This window comes from Columba livia, chromosome Z (genome assembly GCF_036013475.1).
Source record: "Columba livia isolate bColLiv1 breed racing homer chromosome Z, bColLiv1.pat.W.v2, whole genome shotgun sequence".
In the NCBI taxonomy this organism is placed as follows: domain Eukaryota; kingdom Metazoa; phylum Chordata; class Aves; order Columbiformes; family Columbidae; genus Columba; species Columba livia.
Window position 1 is genome coordinate 65,004,580 of NC_088642.1, and position 19,548 is coordinate 65,024,127.

Sequence of the window (19,548 nt, forward strand, 5' to 3'; positions counted from 1 at the left end):
ACTTCTTTATTCATTAATAAGTCTTGGAACTCTGGGTTGTTCATAAAGTCATGTTTTATACAGAAGGAATTGAGGTTTTCATAATAGCCAAATCATTTCACTAAATAATTTGACTTTTGTAATTTTTTTTCTCTTAACCGGGATATCTGGAACTTAGAAGTGTAGTAATATAAATAGACATGAATCTGAAACAAAATACCAGAGAGAAAAATTTCACCCAGCTTTCTATCTTTGGAAGATCTCTTTTTATGTCTTAAAAATTCGGGTTTAAAGATCCTCTTGATATTTGAGTAAACAAAGTCTTCTAGGCTAGGAAATGTAGAGGAAGATTTATCATATGTTAAATTTAATAGAAAATGCTACCTAGCTCTTCTTAAACTGAAGTCCATTGATAAACAAAACATCCATTTTTAAATAGTTCTCTTAGGTTATGTCTGGATTTTGAGAATTCCTGAAACTGAAGAAACTTCATAGCACACTTAAGAAATTGAGCAGGTTTTGAGGATATTGTAGACCCAAATTATACAGGAAGTTCTGTATTGGTAACAATGATCTACTGAATATGTAGGGGGTAAAACCATAGACATTTTGGAGGTATAAGTTAAGATTGGGGTTTTTTGGGGTTTAGTTTCCCAAGAACTATGTGTGTTTATGTGTGTGGACAAAGACTGTTTCAAGAGTTTTATTAGAAACTGTGCCCTTACAGTATTTTAATTTGAAATAAGTGTCACTGCATGGTAATTTCTAGAGCTCTCTTTTGGGAGAAGAAAAGAGTAGGGGAAAAAAATCCAAAACAAATAGAGAACTCTTCATGTATCAGTTTTATTGATGTCAGTAGCACAACTTAATTGACACAGAAGAACAAGGATTTGATATAATGTGTGACTCTTAAATGTATTTACATTTCTAGGTACTCTACATTTGATTTTGAAAGAAATTAAGAAGTAGTGATAGAGTAAGAAGTTAATTGTTAGCTAAACTTGTGTGATGCTTATGGTTCAAAGGTGAGCAACCTTTAAAAGTTGTAGACTTTTAAAAGTAATGGTAATATGAATTAAAATGATGAAAATAGATTGAAGCTGTTGATTCTTTTTGTAGCTACCAATGTAATTGTACAATTAGTAGAATGGGGCAAGTTAGTAGATGTATTTCTCTTAATAAGACAGAATAAAAGTCAAGTTTAAAAAAATTAATAACTTACATATAACTATATTTCCCTTACTTGCTGGCACTATTTCTGTCTTCTGGGTTTTGTTGGAAATTTTTTTCTTTTTATATAGTGCCAAGATTTTGGTCAAATGAAAGAAAAGCCTAGTTTGCTTTTAGATGTTCTTTTCAGTGCATGTGTTCTCTACTCCTAATTTTTCTATTTTCTTTTTTTTTCTTCTTTTTTCCTCTGTGTGGAGTTCTCTTTTAGTTATAAACTGGCCTTTTGCTGATCCTAGGTGGAAATTACATCTGTTTGCAACGACATATGGCCTAAATTATGCAAAATGAGCAACAGAAATTATTTAAGGAGCAGTCAGCAAAAGCATGGGCGACTTTTAGTCTCTGACAACTTTACTGTGCTTGTTTGCTGCATGAGGAGTTGTGCTTTTTCTGAAATAAATGCTTAGTATTTCTATTTTGGGATTTATTTGTATAAAGTGTGAGCTTAAAATAGGCTTTATGAAAAGCTTCATATTCTGCATAGAAAGAAACAAAATGGCTCTGCCCATTAATGAAGTTCACTAGGGTGTTTGCCTGTTTGATTTTAATCAGCTTTGGACCATCTCCTTTCTTGATTGGCATGAATTTGAAGACTTTTTGGTTTGCTTTACCTTTTTTATACTGCCTTTTCTGATTTTGTCATTATACGTGATTTGTTTTGCTTGGAGCATACCAGTAACTGAGATAGAAGGAACAAGTGATAATTGTACCAGATTTTGTCTTCTCTGTTGAAATTAGTGCTTTTCTTAAGAATATTCTCAAACAGTTGCAAGCATGTCAGGTTGTCAGAAATAAAACTTTCAGTCAGTCTTGACAAAGTTGTCTTCTGAATTAAGCTTTGCTGGTTGTAGACTTCACTGTTTTCCTAGCTGTTTGTCATTGCTGTCAGAGCACCTCTGGCAATGAAGGTTTCATGAGTTTGCCCTCATCAGTGCAATACAAGGTCAGCTGGGTCAGCTCAAGCCACTTGCATTGACTTTATAAACTAACCTGCCCTTTTATTTATGCGATCGGTTAGGTAGGGCGTTTACACCTTTCCTTCTTTCAGTGCTAGTGCTGGAGTGCTAGCATCCAGCTGCCTGGTCGTGCTGACCACCTGGGAATTATAGCATCTTTGTCTGGCACAGCTGTTGCAAGGTGAATGTCTGTCCCCAGCCTTAAAGCACAGCAGAGGAGGTTTGAGATAAAGCGTTTCACTTTGTGATTGTCACAGATTGCCACCACAGGCAGGTTGCTGTTTCTGGTGCTAAGCTAATAGTGTTGTGCCTTGTGGTTGTAACGCAGGGGGGTGTGATCACAGACAGTTAATGAAAACTCACCTGACAAGGAGTAATTTGTCAAGCCGTGGTAACTTGACCACTCTCGGTCATGTGTACATACGAGTCCGCTGTTGAACATCGGGGATATGACTTAAAGATGGCTGGTACCGGTGAAAATGTATTTTGGTCTGCAGAGATTTTGTAACCTGGCCAAGGTGAGCAGTGCGCAGTGGTGTGGTGGTGTGCCAGGGAATTGCTATGAGTGGATTGATAGCTAGGAAGGGTCCTGGAATTCAGTGGCTCCATGAAGTGACAGATCTGCCTTTAGCAACACTGTGATCTAGGTTTACTGTCTATTTTTGCTTGAAGTCTTCAGTTTGACTGCAACATTTGTGCTTTCCAAATTTATGGACATAGTGGATGCATGTTGTAGATTTACATTAAAGAGGTACTTTTCTGAGGTAGTTTTTAACTATGAATATTTTTATTGACAGAATATGCAGTTAAAGTGGTGGTTTTGTTGTATGTTTGTTTGTTTGTTTTTTTCCCTGTGTTTGATAGGCTGGTCATACTTACCAACTTAAAATTTCACCAGAAACAAGTCTAGGAGGTGTAATATAGTGTCAAGAAATGTTGGTGGTATGTGAGATACAAGATACCAATAGCAGAATAAGTTGCTGCAGAAAAAACATCTGTATAAAACAACCACTGTTACGGCTGTACATTTGAATTTGGAAAATGTGGTGGTGATGGTGTGAAAATGTTTGTTTAACACTTTGGGGTCTGGTTTTGATTATGGATTCATGAGTCATTTAAAAAGCAGAATTATTTACAGCTCTCCTACATTCCTGTAATAATGCTAATGTGTTTCTCTAGGCAATTTTATCTAAATGATCTGTTATGCTTCTGATTTTTCGTTGTTAATGTAATATACCTATACTGTCATTTTCTAGGTATTTCAACAGCCTTCTTTAAGTGAGCTAGAGTGTCTTATTGCAGTGCAAAAATCGGAAATTGAACTTTTACAGGAAAAATTAAAGAAGGCAAGTCTTAACCTAGCAGAGTGTAATTTGTATGCTTCAGATACTCTGGAAAGCAACAATATAAGGACTGGAAGAAAGCGTAAGGTAGGATAGTTGTATTATCTTGTGTATTTGTGTCTAAGTCAGGCTGGTAAAGCCAAACATTTTTGCTCAAGGGTCCAGATAATAATTTTAATATCTGTTGATGCTGCTTATAATTCTGGAAGCTTGTTTGAATGGTTCTTGTGTTATCTGCCAAAGACTTGTTAAAATAGCTGTTGGGAGTAGAAGGTTTTACCTTATTAAATACTGAATAAGGGATTCTTAATTAAATGAAATATTTGAAGGATAAATTCTTTGTAGGTTTGTTAAAATGAATATTTATCAGATATTTTGTGGTGTATATCAGAATGACCGTCTTTCCCTGGAAGGAAAGTGAGAGAAATGTAAATGGTTATTATTATGATTTTATAAATGATTCTTTTTTTCAAAGTCTTGTTTTTTGAAGTACGATGTGGTATTTTTTCTATGAAGAATGGCAGTAATGTCCTTTTGAAGTTTATACTTCGAACTTTCTATTGCTCTGTGTAATGCTGGACTGCCTCTTCAATTATGACTTGCTGTTAATTTTAGGCACGAGGTAACAGTAACATCTATGAAGTATATTTAATGAAATAGATCCATACATAATTCTGCTGCTTAAATTGTTTTAATAAATTAGTCAAAATCATTATGTTTTTCAGTGTGTTCAGCCTCTTCCTCATCTAAAAACTTCTTTTAAATTGTGAGTGTATAGAATACACTCACCTGAACCCACCGGGACATGTTCCTGTGCGACCTCACCTAGGCGTTCCTGCTCCAGCAGGGGGATTGGACTAGATGATCTTTTGAGGTCCCTTCCAATCCCAGACATACTGTGATACTGTGATATGGGAAACTTGGAAGAGATTTCTGTAGCAAGGAAGCAAATAGGAACATGCTGCTGTGTGGTGTAAATAGTATACGAGGCTGAACCACCATATTATGCTTCTTTAGAAGTCTCCTGGTTTTCCCACATTTGATATCTTGTAACATTTTGTTTGAAACCTGTATGGCTTGCTCTTTCTCAATACCCTGCAGTGTATGCTGTTGTTTGGGAAAAGACATTAGAACATTTGCTTAGGAGTGTGTGGTGGTGCCTCCGTGAAAATGTGTGTATAAAGGAGAAAATGCTGCACAGGCAGTGGAGAGAGAAGAATAGAAGGTGAGAAACAGCCCTGCAAACACCAAGGTCAGAGGAGAGGCAGAAGGTGCTCCAGGTGTCGGAGCAGGTATCTCCCTGCAGTGCATGGAGAGAGACCACATGGAGCAGATGTCCACATCACAGCTCATGGAGGAGCCCACACCAGAGCAGAAGGATATTTCCTCATGGAAACTCCAGAGTGTGGACAGGAGTCCATGCTGGAACAAGTTCTTCTGACAGGAACTGTGGCCCATGGAGGCCCCACTCTGGAGCAGGTTTATCCTGAGGACTCCAGCTTCTGGAGAGGCCACACACTGGAGCAAAGGAAAAGTGTGAGGAGGAAAGAGTGGCTGAGAGGAGCTGTAATGGACTGTCTGTAGCCTCTCTGCACTGCTCAGCAGGAGGCAGATGAGTCCGGAGGGGAGGAGTGTAATTGAGCCTGAGAAGCAGCTTAGGGGGCAAGGTGTTGGTTTAATATTTTCGTTATTTCTTACTCCCCAAATCTATTTTAAGTGGCAATAACTTAAATGAATTTTATCCAATTAGAGTCTGCCCATGAAGGTAAATGGTAAGCAATCTCAACTTCTTTTTCTCAAGCCATTAACTTTTCCATCCTATTTTGTCCCCCTGCCCTGGTGAGTGAACCGTTGGGTTGGTTTAACCCACCACAATGTTATTTATTTTTTCCTCAGAATAATGTAAATAAGAGTACTGTGTTTGTCACGGACTGATAACTGTGTCAGGAATAAAGGAATTACGTCCATTGAGTAAAACTAAATACAAACTTTTAAATGCTTCTGTAGAAGATATTATCCTGTTTTGATATGTAGATCCTAGTCATGCCCTTTCAGTAATCAGGGTTGTTTGATAGGTACACTTTTTCACATGTGCACACAGTTACCTATTAAAAGTTTTGGGAACTAAATTGACAGGCTACAAATCCTTTGTATTTAGGCAAGACAATAAGGAAAATTGTGGAAACTTTCCAGGTTTAGGATCACAAAATACACATATAAAATAGAAAAGGTACTATTGCTGTCTTCACTGATTTTCCTTTGCAATGACACATGTTCCCATTACATTGTTGTTCAGTCTTTTGTGACAAAAAGTATTAATGACAGAAGTTATTAGTACATGATTTGACAGGAAGAATATGTTGGATATGCAAATCTAATTTTACAATGGTGATCCATTTGGTTTCACAAATACTCTTGTGTTAACCCTTCGTTCCCCCTTATGTGCCTTCCCAGATTGAAAAGGATAAATAAGCAGGAATCACTTCTAATCAGAATGACACTGCTTTGATTATTTTCTGCCTAAAAAAGCCAAACATTTTGATAGATGAAGCAATTGTAGGTATTAAAAAGAAAGCCCTAGGGCAAAATGGGAGCTTGCCACTAGTGAGATAAATTGGGGGATGTGTGGCCACACAACTGTATGCTTCCACCTATGTTTGGTTCTGCAGAATGCAATGATATGTATATGTATATATATGTATATACATATAGTCTAGTGTTGTTTGTTGTGAGTTGCAGAAATTCAAATCCCATGCCTACAGTCATACTCTCTGAGACAGATGATGTGGTGATTAAAAGCTGTAACACCCACAGTGCAATCTCTGTAGAAGATGGTACAGCTGAGTCCTGTTTTGTATGAAGACTTAGGAGTCAGTTGCTTGGTCTTCCTCGAGCTTACACTTTCACAGAATCAGAGAATGTCAGGGGTTGGAATGGACCTTGAAAAATCATCTAGTCCAATCCCCCTGCTGGAGCAGGAACACCTAGATGAGTTTACACAAGAGTGTGTCCAGGTGGGTTTTGAATGTCTCCAGAGGAGGAGAGTCCACAACCCCCCTGGGCAGCCTGTTCCAGTGCTCTGTGACCCTCACTGTGAAGAAGTTTCTTCTCAAATTTAAGTGAAACCTTTTGTGTTCCGGTTTGAACCCATTACCCCTTGTCCTATCATCTCGGTTGTCACCGAGAAGAGCCTGGCTTCATCCTTGTGACACTCACCCTTTATATATTTATAAATATTCATGAGGTCACCCCTCAGTCTCCTCTTCTCCAAACTAAAGAGACCCAGCTCCCTCAGCCTTTCCTCGTAAAGGACATGCTCCACTCCTTTGCTTTGTAACTTTGTGGGCTATGTATGATTGCTGTTACCTAATAAAACTGCCATTCATGTCTGGTGGTCGATACAGTAACACAGCCTTTGTTTTTTTCCCAGCTAAGCTTTCCCATTGTATGATGATGCATGGGAGTTATAATTGCCTTTTATTGATAATACTTTCTATAGCATTCCTCTAAATCTATAATGTCAAGGTATTAAAAGGCATGAGTTAACTAACTTGTAGTATTCATCAAGTTCCTGTTGAAACATCAAGAACTTGATATTTTACCTCTCCAGAAAACCCACCTGTATCTTGTTAGCCTCTGGTTCAGCCTCCACAATGTTTCTGTTACTTCAGCTGATAAAAACCACTAAGATTTCTGCCCACTGTCTTCATTGCTTGATTCTGGAAGACACTGATTTGGTCTGTGTGTAGAAAAGCTCTCCAAGACATTTCAGTAAGAACTCTGGCTTTCCTTGTTTGCCTTTTTTTTTCCCTTTTTTTTTTTTGACTTGTTATGGGGCTCCTTCTAACATATGACCTGTTGAATTCGAGCATGTGACTCTTCAGCTTTGTCCCCTGGTGTCCTTCATGGTGCAGGTGGGTAACAGTAGGTTGTTAAGAAAGAGGCACCTCTTCTTTTTCTGCTTCCTGTACCTGTTAACAGTTAATGTGTGTCACATTCACTTAACCAGCTACTTCGTTAAATAAATCTTGTGTTGCAAAGTTTCAAATCTATTAATATTACAAGGTCTGTTTATTTCTGTTTTCTATGGTTTGGCTTAGTTTTTTGTGAATGTGTTTTAGGATCATTTGATGAAAAATCTTCTGTTGTTACCCTTTACTGACTTGGATTAACATTCTTTGCTCATAAACCTGGAACTTTCTTACTCCTAAACATTCAGGAAATGAAACGTTTAAAGCATTACAATTTAATACAGGTATGTCTAAACTTACTTTAGAATTTTAGCACTGACTTAAAAATTAAATGCCAAACCTGGCAGCAGCAAAGTTTGCAGTTGTGAGAAGGGTGTTACAGATGCCATCTTCCAAACGGAGTTTTGTAGCAGCCCCAGGCAATCAAATTACAGAGTGTTTTACTACGTAGTCTTTTCTGTCTTGGTAGGAAAATCAAACTATTTGCTTTCCTAACAAAGATTGCTTTCACACTACCTATGTGCAGCTGTAAAGCGCAGACACAGCCCCTTCTCTCCACAGACCTCTAGTCTGATCACTAAACAGGTAAAACATATTGAAACAATAGATTGTTTCTTAGTGCACATCATCAGTCCCACCTGTTCTCACAGGGAATTGTTTCCAAGTCCATCAATAGTTAGAATTTTTCTCTGTTGTTTTTCTGTACCTTGCCTCTGTGAAGAAGATTCACAGTGCAATCATGAGTAGCTGTATATGAAGTCTATGTATGTATCTATACGTATATATATATAAAAATAAATAAAAACCATTGTGTACTCATCGTATCTGATCACCTTTGATTAAAGAAGCAAGACTGAATTTTATATTTTTCTGTATTTTTTTTTCCTTTTTCTCCATTCCACCGTAGAGTCTCTCTTAGTTATTCATAGCAGTCTGGTGCTGGTTGATCCACTTTCCTTGGTTGTCCTTCTCTTTTGCAACAAATGCAGTGCTTTGGCCTTTTATTCCCAATTTCAGGATTTCATATATTTTCCAAGTCTTTGTATACAAGCATGATGTTTAACTAGGAAACACTTGTTGAAAAATAATGCATTCTAGATTTTTAAGAAAAAAATAGTATGGATATGCAATACTTAGGAAATGTGGAAGATGAGAGTTTTATTTGTGTCTAGGTTTTAATCAAGAAATCTGGGAGTCTGAATATGAGTAGATTGGATTATTAGAAAAATTATTAGAAAAAAAGTGAATGATCGTACTATTTCAAAGAAATCCCTTAGTACAATGTTATACTGACAATATAAAACCATAAATTTGGAAATATTGTTATAAATGTTCATTAAAACTTCTAGTTTCTCCTGTTATGTAAAGGATCTGACAGGAAAATGCAAAATATGTCCACTTGACATTCAGATTTTAAATGTACTAAAAAGTACTAAATGTACCTTTAGTTTGGGTTTGGTGGTGTGTTGGTTTTTGTTTGGTTTGTTTTTTTTTTTTTTTTCATATAATTCCGGCACTTTTCAGAAGCAAACCCAAAACCACCCTGGCAATATTTAAGTTCTTAAATGTGTGATATTATTATTTTCTGATATTTCGCAGTATTTTTTTTCCTCCTTTTTGGAAACTCCTACGATATCAAGTGAAAGTGTGGTATACAGTGTCTTGTAAACACGTAGTACTGGAAGGTAATGGTCAGAGAAAAAATATAGCAGTTGCTAGTTAAGATTTTCTTTAAATTAATTTAATGAAATAGGAAAAGTGTTGAGATATGTAGTATTGAAGAAGACTTTGTCCTGAATTCCTTTTGTTGTAAATCAGTAATTTTACAGTGAAAATGGCAGCATGCAACAACAATAATTACAACTGATCTTTCGTTTTTGTTTGAGTTTATGTGTTTATGTAATAGCATTTTGCCTTATTGGTATTGTGTGTTCATATTTCTCTGTCCTTAACCAAAGTTATTCAGAAAATCAGAAAGTCTAATTTGATGAGGTCTTTTTTCCATTGCCATAAGGACATATGACATAGAATGAACAAGAAAGCTGCCCAGTTTAAGTGTTACTTTCGCATATTCTTTTTCCAGATTGCTATATGAAGCTGTACATAATATAAACACATATTCTTGTCTCTAGTTAGTCACATTATAGTTAATGACCATATGGTCATTACGGTATAAGATCTACTGTCTGTTGTATTTATATTCCTCAAGCATATTGTTCCTTCAACTTCACAGTGTGTTAAACTATTTCAAAGGGAAAAAAATCCTTTCCCTCTTGTTTCTGGTTGTCCTATCAAGTGTAACCTTGGACCCTTATAGAGCAATTAGACCAGCCTCTATCCCCTCCTTTGTAATGAGGTTTCTTGCATTTCTGAGTCTATAACCCTTTAGTCTTCCCTAATGGGACATCATTATTCTGAAAGAAACAATGTAAATGTAAATGAATATTCTCATTAACGAGTCACAGAGAAACCTTTAGTGGTAGCGCTGTGGTAATTCTGCTTGTTATTTCTCTGGTATTCCATGCAGATTTTTTTTTTTTTATAATTCATTATTAGTATTCAAAATTACTTCTTCTTTAATTCTGCATGTCTTTCATAATCCGGTGTTCCAACTAGTTCAACCATGTCCTTGTTTTATTCTCCAGGAGCCACCTGTGAAACGTTCAAGGTCTCTGTCCCCAAAGAGCTCTTTTAGAGAGTCAGAGGAGCTAAGGAAGCTTAAAATAGCTGAAAATAGGAAGATTGAAAACTTACAGAAGACACTACAGCTAAAGGTGAACATTAAAAAATAAAAATAAAAATTCTCCAGCTATAAGCTTGTACAGATAAAGATATACCAAAATAAACAGACATTTTAAAAATGCAAAAAGTACATATTGTTATGACCTGTAAGTGTGTTAGCATAAGACAGCACTCTCCATTAGTTTACCTTTTTCCTTTACTGCTAGGAATCTTGTATTGGTACTCCTGTGGTCCTATGGAAGCTTAAATCAAGCGGTCATCAATAATACTTGTTAAATACATTTTCAAAATTTTTTGTCTGAGAATATATATTTGAGAAATTCGTGTATTCATATAGAAAGAAAGTGAAACAGAAACTACAAAGAAATTGTTTTTCCGTACAGTGAAGCCAGAGTATTTTAAAATGCTGAAGTCGATTACTTGGAACAGATTTACCCCTTGTGCTTCTAGAAGTTATGGCTCAGAAGTTGTTCTTCTAGCAAATATTGTAAAAAAGCAAGCCTTGGTAGAAAAGCTTAACTGAGCATGTATTACAATTTCCCATTTTGTCCCTGTTTTATAGATTTTTGTTGGTTTGCTTATTTATTTCAAAAATAGTACCTTTAGAATGACCCATTGGTTTCAAATTACACCTCAGAATGCAAAACCCGATCCTGAGTTGTATTTTCCAAAATATTTACTATTCCTTCTCTTCTCTGCTCTTTTCCTCTTCCTTGTCTTTTATTTTTTCTTTTATTTTCCTTTTAATTTTTTTAAATTTCTTTTTGTCTTATTTTTAATTTTAATTTTCTTATTATTTTTCTTTTTTTGTTGTTGTTGCTTATGTTAATTCGGAGTTATGACATTTTAAAAATATATTCAGTATATGTAGCCTAAAGCAGAACTGGTTACATTGACCATGCTGTGATAAATGAAGTGAAAGAAATTGGGGAACCATACAAACCATTGTCCTGAGCTCCTGCCTCGTGCAAAAAGACACTCATGTGATAAGTCAGATTTAGAAAAGATGTGAGTAGGGATAGTATTTTAGCATAAAGGCAAAAGCTTATCACCCTGTATATTTGACAGAGTTTGTTGTGTTGTCTTAACACACACAGAGTATATGAACAGGAAAGAAGATTCAAATTTAGTCTTACAGCCCATCTTGCTTCTTGTTCATGGGAGTAAGAAGATTAATTTTTTGTTTTGTTTTTTTCTCTCTATTGAGAAATCTAAGGCACGTCCTGCTAGCTTTACCTGAGAACTGGCCTTTGGCAGGCCTTCTGTTTGTTGCTTTTAGTTGGTTTGCCAGGCACTGATGCTACAGATTATTCTGGCACTGTGGACCACAGCTGCTCTGCCCTTGGCAGCAAAGCTCGCACATCACTGTGTCTGGTTCTTGTCTTACATGATAGAGAGTTCCACATTTCTTTGTGTTTTCTTCTGGAAAGAGAAGTGAAGAGAAGCACTCTGATTTTCTAAGCAGATAGAGAAGATAAAGGATTGTTATTCCTTCTGCATGACCTCATAATTTTTACCATTCACTGTACTGCCTTTGTAATTTCTTCCATTTCATCTTAAAAGCATATTTTAACAACCTAAGCAGCTTTATTATGTTGCAAGAGTGGGATCTCTATTTATTACAGCTGTTAATCCATGAGGTCTTTAAGAGTTAAGACTTATATCTCCCCTTGAAACTGAATATATGAACTCCTTGCGTTTTCTCTAGGAAAGCTACTTTTCTTCTTTTGCAGAATGCTTTAATTGCTTGAAAAGACACTGTAGACGATCAGGTCAACATATTAAATGCTGTTGTGGCACTACTTTCAGAATTCAATGAGGCTATTGCCAGCATGACAGTGAACTCAGCTATTGTAACACTAATGTCAGAATAATTCTGTTGGTATTGTACAATGCATGTGGTCAACATTTTCATAACTGGCACTTGCATTATTGCATTCTCAAACAAAGTGTTTTCTGTATGATTACTTGAAATATACTTGCTCAGAAAAATGCTTGCTCTATCAATGAATGTACTGATGATGCATATTCTGAAGGTGAAATTGTGACTTTATCCATCAGTCCTTTTGCAAAATTGGCAACAATTTTAAAATAATAATAATAAAAAGAACACCTTTTATAAGGGATTTTCAGGAACAGGAATATTTGGTGCCCCAGTTGGTATTACAAAGGCACAGAAAAGGGCTATTGTCCTCAGCTGACTCATTTTTGGCCAAGGAACGTTAACTCTTACAGTCTTTATTGCTAATAAAAATAGGGTAGTCATGTTAATTCAGAATGTCTGTAGTTTTGGTACAGAATTGGCTTCATTTCTGCGGTCCAGGACATACTAAAAAGTATCAGAGCATGCCAGATTGTACTCTAGTTTAGAAAACAGAATATCAAAGTAAATAAGGGCATTTCACTGATTTTTGGATAACAAATTATCAAGCTGCTATTTAAAATCGTCCAAAGCATATGTACATCAATCTACTGTTGGTCTTTAAGAAGTGGGCAGGAGCTTGGTTGCTGAGAGTTAGATATTTGATGTGAGCTAAGAATATGTTCTCTTCTCCTGTATTATGTTTCTAGAACCATGATCCCTGGTGTAGCCTGGAGGAGATCTTCCTGTCTTTAACTGGAAAGTTTTCAAAAGCAATAGGGGATCTTTGCTTCAAATTTGCTCATCCTTTTTGTTTAAACTTCTAAAATTTTGGAGAGAATTGGAACTAGAATACGTAGATCAGTCTTTAGGGCCGCCTTGATACTTCTTTATGTGAGTGAGTGCAAACCATTATATTTAGTTTAGATATCATATATAGTCCTGTTCCATGTATGCTGTTCAGATGCTGAAAATATGTTAATATTGTGGCATTTCCACGTAACTACTTGTGGAAAAAGCTATTTTTGTATTGGTCCGGTTCCTCACTTCTTGTCAGCCTGAGAAGAGTAGTCAACAAATTGAATCAGTATATTTTTTTTAGTTCCATTGTAGTTCAATTTTTACTGTAACAGAAGTTGTTACAGATCAATTTCAACGAAATTTTGAGGGAGTGAGTAGAATATTTTGGCTTGTGTGAGCTGCCTGCAAATAGCAAAATGGCTTTTTGGTGAGCAGTTGGATTTTTCCTAGTGCAAATTGGACTCTGTCTTTCACTATTGCATGGGAAGTACTATGGAATGACAGTGGAGAGCTGGAGAATAATCTGGAGATACATCACTGCTAGAGGTGGTTGTTCATTCCCATTCTGTCAATATGTAGAAAAGGGTACACAAGACTATACAACTATTAAAAATAATAACATAATCAGTGAGAGGTGGAGCTAACTGAGATTATGGAATTTACAGTATGAATGTAAAGTTCTGATATATTAATTTAATAAATTTAATAAAGTGTCCAAAAAAAAAATGCAGCTAACTTCAGGAAAGTACAGTTACTTACTGCACTTAGAAGAACTTAGCTGAAAGGAAAAATCACTAAAGGAGAACTGGTCTTGTTTTTAACAAACCCAGGACATTTAATAATTTAATAAAAGAGAGTGATTAGGACAGTTAATTGCTTAATTTCTATTTCTGTGAGCAGAGCAACTGATAAGGGAAGGGAATAACTGTAACAGAACGGACAATGTAACAGTTAAGCAATAATAAAACATGTAGATTCATAAACAGGAAAGGCCAAATTCTACACTTGGTTGCATCTCTGAAAGGACATTGACAGCTACAAAATTCTGAGGATTTATGGTGAAGAGATTATTTTACAGAGCTTGCCAGACTTGATCAGTGTTCACTAGCAATATCAGACAATCTCTGAATAATGATTTCGTGAACTTCTCTTGAAAACACAGCATTTGTAATTGAACTCTTATAAAAATTTCCTGTTCTAGTGTCAAGCAAAGCTTGGTAATTGTGTCTGTGTCATTTGTCACAAATATATCCTATTATTTTTGTGATTGTTTTTAATATCATTCTAGTAATTAAGAGCTACTTAAAACCAGTCAAGAATGCTTTTTAAGCAATTCTAAATTTATAAATGTATCTGGCTTAGAGGTAGTTTTAGAAAAATACCCACCACTTTGGAAATGTATTTAATGGTAAACTCACTTTGGTACCTGCTTATTCCTAAATCTGCTTTGTGTGTTGGCTGAGTCACTTCTAGAAAAGTTCTGAAATTTTATATCTATTAGTACCTAAAATTTTAGCTGGCATCTTTCAGCTTTGTTTATGTGTCATGAAAGCTGGGCTGCATCTTAGAAGCCAACCTTAGTCTAGGTACTTTGTAGTTGGCTCTATTGTAGAAACTCTTGCCATGTTGTTTTTAGTGGGCCTTAATTTTTATTACACCAACAGTCAGCGCTGTAAGTATCTTATTGATTGACTAATGCAGAAAAGCCCTTGTTGCGTATAAGCTAGAATGCCTGCAAATAAAGTATTGTGATTTACTTAGAGATCAAGGAACATGTTCTGTAGCTGCTTGACAAGCAGAGCTCCCATTGAGCTGGCAATGAAGCACTGAGGGCAAATTTTACTACCAGATAGTGTCTGGTGAATTCTTTACTGCCATGTGCAAGAATTTGGCTTGCTTTATACTGCGGAATGTTCTACTCAATGTTAAATTTTTTTTCAGAGCACAGTATTGTCACTTAGGAAACCCTTTTTCTGAAATTGCATGACATTATCCTTTCATATAAATCAAGGTATATCTTAATTTCATTCTGTAAAAAGAGACTACTTTTTTCATGTGGTTTTGATTATATAAAAGCTATTACAAATTTTGTTTTTATTTCCTGCTTGTTACATAACTAGAGGACAAAGTCTGGGTGTTGCAGGTTTTTATGTATTTACAGAAATAAACTAGTATCTGAGGAAATCCTGAAGCCATTTAAAATTATTTTTTTTTAATATGGACCTCAGTGTTTCCCTTGAAAATACATAGATTAGTTTTCCATGGAGAAGAAAAAAAATCAGAAAAAAAAAAAGTTTGGAGGAAAAGACAGTGCAAACAATCCTTTTTCAGCCTGTGTAGGTGTATTAGGCCAATGCATTCACAAGGTGAAAACTGACATTTTGGTAGTAAATTTTTTAAAACTTCTCAGCAACATGAAAAAAAATTCAAGTAATTTTTCTCGAATTACCAAAATTTGCCAAAGTAACAATAAGAAAAATGTGACCTCAGGGATTGTGATTCCTCCTATTTCTACTTAGAGTTCTGAGGGTCTTAAGAGTTACTTGAGCAGAGCTTTAGTTTCATGTGATCTGCGTGGAAGTCTCTTACATTATGCCCAACTTTAATTTTGTTTTTCTGGTGCTATACAGACTCGAGAAACTGATGAGCTAAGAGCAGCCCATGAAAAATGCAAAGAGAGGCTGCAGATGTTACAGACCAACTACAGAGCACTAAAAGAGCAATTAAAGCAGTGGGAAGAGGGCGATAGCAGGTAAGTTACGTAGCTCATTAAAAACATTTCCCTTACACAAGAAATCTGAACAGAAGTATTATACAGGTATTCAAAAGAGAATTTGATTTGAAGGAAGAAGCCACTATGTGGTGATCAAGACTTCATCCTTTGTTGAAGCAGAATGCGTGGTATACCCCTATATGAGAAAAATTACAGTTGAAATCAAGAATAAAATGCATTGAGCTGACACCTTGACTTATTTTATTTAGGATCTCATTTTGAGCCAGAGTACTGGACAAAGGTCTGCCAGGGCTGCTTATTTATGCTTGTCTAATTCCCCAGTCAATTAATTTGTTGACTGTGTGTGTTTTTATTTTTCAATAATAGAACAATTGCTCCTTATGTTTCAAATATTTTTAAAAATAATTTTATTCATTAAACAATAAAGAAATAACAGCCTCTTGAATGTTTAGTGATTCAAACATTAACTGAAGCTGATTTTAAAATTCTCTTCTTAAGAGGGGAAATAAAGAGTATGTGCATGAAAGGCCGGGTGTTTTCATCTGTTAAATGATTATAAAGTGAATTATTTCTGAACATTCTATGAAAATATTGCAGTAATGTATCTTGATAAATGGAAAGAAGAAAGACTCTACCACATAAAAACTTAAATGGTGAATGTTCTCTGTCTAATTCTGCCTAAAATTCTATACAGAACACTGAAAAATATATGCAGAAATTAATTTTTTTCTTTTTAAAGCCCTTAGTGGAGAGTTAGAATTTTTTGTAAACATACACATTTGGAGATGCGAAGACATTTCATATCACTTCAGGTATCAGACACTGCTAAGATACCGTTTTTCAGGTTGCAAGCAAGCAATTTGAGCAGGTCCTTGTGTCCTGGTGGCTTTGTACTTCAGCGTGCACCTACAGTTCAGTAAATACATACGTGTTTTACTTAAAACAATTCTTTTTTGTAATTAGAGCAATACTGACTAATCTTGACAGAAACTTTGTAACTCTCTGTGCCTGCAAAGAGAATAATGGAAATTGCTGCAAAACTGCTCGCTGTTCAGAGTCCCGGGTGACATAAAGGGTCCTACTGTGAATGATAAATTGTCCCTCATATATAAGTGATGCTTTGGCCTACCTGAGTAGATTAACATAACTATGGCATATCTGTAACAAGAGTTTGTCTTTTTAAAAGAAAAAAAAAAATGTGGATGAAAATAATGGTAAGGTACAGATCTACTACATGCATTGATAGGACAGGAAGACTTTTTTAATTATCCAAGTATAAATAACAAATAGCTTTGTTTAAATTAGGATGAAAGGTTTTGCTTATTTAGGAAAAGCATGGATGATTTTGTCTTCCAACTCACCATTTTAAATTCAGTGCAAGGTGCAAACAACTGAAACCTATTGGATGATAGTTAATTTATGCAATTAAATGTTTTAATTCGGTATCTAAGCTAAGTAGGCATTCATGGACCACAAAGAGGCCAATGCAAAAAACATACAAAAGTTTCACCTGCATAAAGTGAAGCACTGAGTGTTCTGGTTCTGATAGTTTAAAAAAAAAAAAAAGGGAAGAAGAGCAAAAGAGAGTCAAAAACAACTTCTATTTCTTTTTAAAATAAATGGGACCAGCTTGTGTCCTGATAGGAATATATTTGGGAAAAGTGGGTATTGGGGAAGGCACAATACTAAATATTTTTTTGTTCATCTGATTTTTTCATCTATAATTAAGATGACCTGAAAATTACAGAGTTTTGATCGTTTTTTGTCATCACAACAGAACTGTATGAGGCCGTCATACAATACCACTTTTAAAGGGGTTTGGTTTTCCTTTTGAATGTGCTTAAACAAAAGAAAATGGCCAATGCAGAAATGAAAATGTAAACGGTTATACCATATATTGTTATTTCGGCATCTCCAAAAGCTTTCTATCACTGGTGTAATGTAAATTGTGCACTAAGAACTCAGTATCAGTTACTTATGTGGCACTTCTGATCCTCTGTAAGTGACAAAGGGCACCATTCTTTCTAATTCTTCATGGATTAGAATCTGTTATCCAGATGGCAGCTGATGGGACCAAATCCACCTGTCAGGGTACATACAACTTTCACTGACATACGTGACTGCAAAGATGATGGGGGCCTTATGAGGCTACCACATTCTCTGAGAGTTTATTTCTATACCAAGTAGGAATTTAAATTGCAGAGACTTTAAAATTCATTTTATAAACAATTTTAATACAATTTTTGTCTTTTCCATTACTAAAATACATAAAAACATTTTAATGCCAGAAAAACTGTGAAATATTTTTATTTTCTTTTTCTGTGTGTCTAAATTCAGTATGCTTTTTCCTGATACATCATCTTATCCATAGGTAGCTTATTCTTTCATTAGATAGTAGACCAACAGTTTGATTTAGAGTGGGCATCAGTGCATCTTCCAGATTGGTTTGCAGGGGTATTAGGGGAGCTGGTGGCTCTCCTGTTTCTTTGCAAGACATGTTTTCACCTTCTGGTTTGTCATACCAGTATCATAAGGAGTGGTGAGAGAATGAATGCAGGTGACACTGCTCTGTTGTGTGTAAATTGAGAGCCATGGTACCATACTAGCACTATTTCTGTCTGAAAGTACGTAACTGAACTTTTCCATAATAACATATTTAAGGGTTTGAGCCTCACAGAATGTATACATCATACAATATAGATGCTGTAGTTTAAAATCCGTATTTTCTGAAAGCAAGGGTGCTTTTATTCTTGTGGTCCTAAAACGTGTAGATACTTGAAAACAGACAACTCTTTTTACTCGTAAACAGGATTGAAAGTGGTAAAAGCAGATACCAGCATGCAGACCTGCGTCAGCTTTGTCCAGAGGATTCTGATGCTATGTGGAATAAACTGGCTTTTTTCAAAAGCGAACACAAAAAGCTGCTGATTGAAAAGTGAGTTTGTTTCTTAAATGGTGTTTACATAAAGAAACATGCATTTTTTCTTTTTTTCTGAAGGTAGTACTTTGCAGGCCACATAAGAGGAATTCCTTGCAAAATTCCAAGATAAAACCATCTTCTACCAAAAGCAGTAAAGAAAAACATCAGCTCTTTTTTTTCTTCCCTTTTTTTTTTTTTCCTTTTAAATCAGTGACAAGTTACAAGTTTGCTAGCACTAACAGAAACTGTATTCCATGATCTAGGGATTGTGTTAATTAATGTGGCTCTCATCTGTTGGAGGTGTCGCTCTTCATTAGCCTGTATTTTACACACTGCCGTGCTTCATTTTTGGAATGAGGTGGTGAGGGGATAACCTAGCCAGCCATCCTTGTTTGATCTCTGTGATACATACGCAATGCAGAATGCCTCAGCTCTCTTGGTTCCCTGCCCTGTCCTGCTAATCCCAGCTGAGCTCATTATGGTGTAGCCTTGCTGCTACTCCTGGAGCCAGAGCTGTCCAAGCTAATTACTGGTAGCAGCAGAGCTGCCTGTTAAGGGTCTGGTGTGGATCTGCTAACATGGTCCTTGGTAGTGACCTGCAAAAAGCTCAAGGGAGTTGCTCTCTTTCTTGCTGTGCACAGCCTGTCCTTTGGGTTTAGTGCTGATCCCTTCACGCAGCTCTTTTAGCTGTAGTAAGTGTAAAACTTGGTGAAGGAAACTCTTACTTTAGAAAATATACAGTTTGCTGCTTTGATCTCATAATTCATAGGCTATTATACTCAGTCAGGCAAAGTAAGAAAATGTCCTTTTATACTAGACAAAGGAAGTTAGTGTGGTATAATTAGCCCTTTGCTGGTATTTAACACTTTCTGTAAGTCAAGTTGATTTTTTTTTTTTAATTTGAGAACCAAGAAGTTGTAGAAACTTTTCTTCAGACTTTATTTTTGTCAGCATTAAGTTAAAATTAAAACAGAAAATATGGTTTTCCAATGGGTTCCAATTTAGCCTGAT

The 19,548-nt window shown here is 35.8% G+C and overlaps 1 protein-coding gene across 4 annotated transcripts in view; it reads left to right on the forward strand.

The window, feature by feature from the left end:
* The window catches only part of CNTLN (centlein), a 194,292-nt gene that overhangs the window by 85,970 nt on the left and 88,774 nt on the right, over positions 1-19,548 (forward strand). For 2 of the 4 annotated variants that reach the window (XM_065046182.1, XM_065046183.1), the window contains 4 exons: positions 3,422-3,595; positions 10,125-10,253; positions 15,514-15,635; positions 18,427-18,552. In XM_065046182.1, the coding sequence (XP_064902254.1) occupies positions 3,422-3,595; positions 10,125-10,253; positions 15,514-15,635; positions 18,427-18,552 (551 nt within the window). The remainder of the gene's footprint in view (positions 1-3,421; positions 3,596-10,124; positions 10,254-15,513; positions 15,636-18,426; positions 18,553-19,548) is intronic. The other 2 variants (XM_065046184.1, XM_065046185.1) reach the window with 2 other exon arrangements.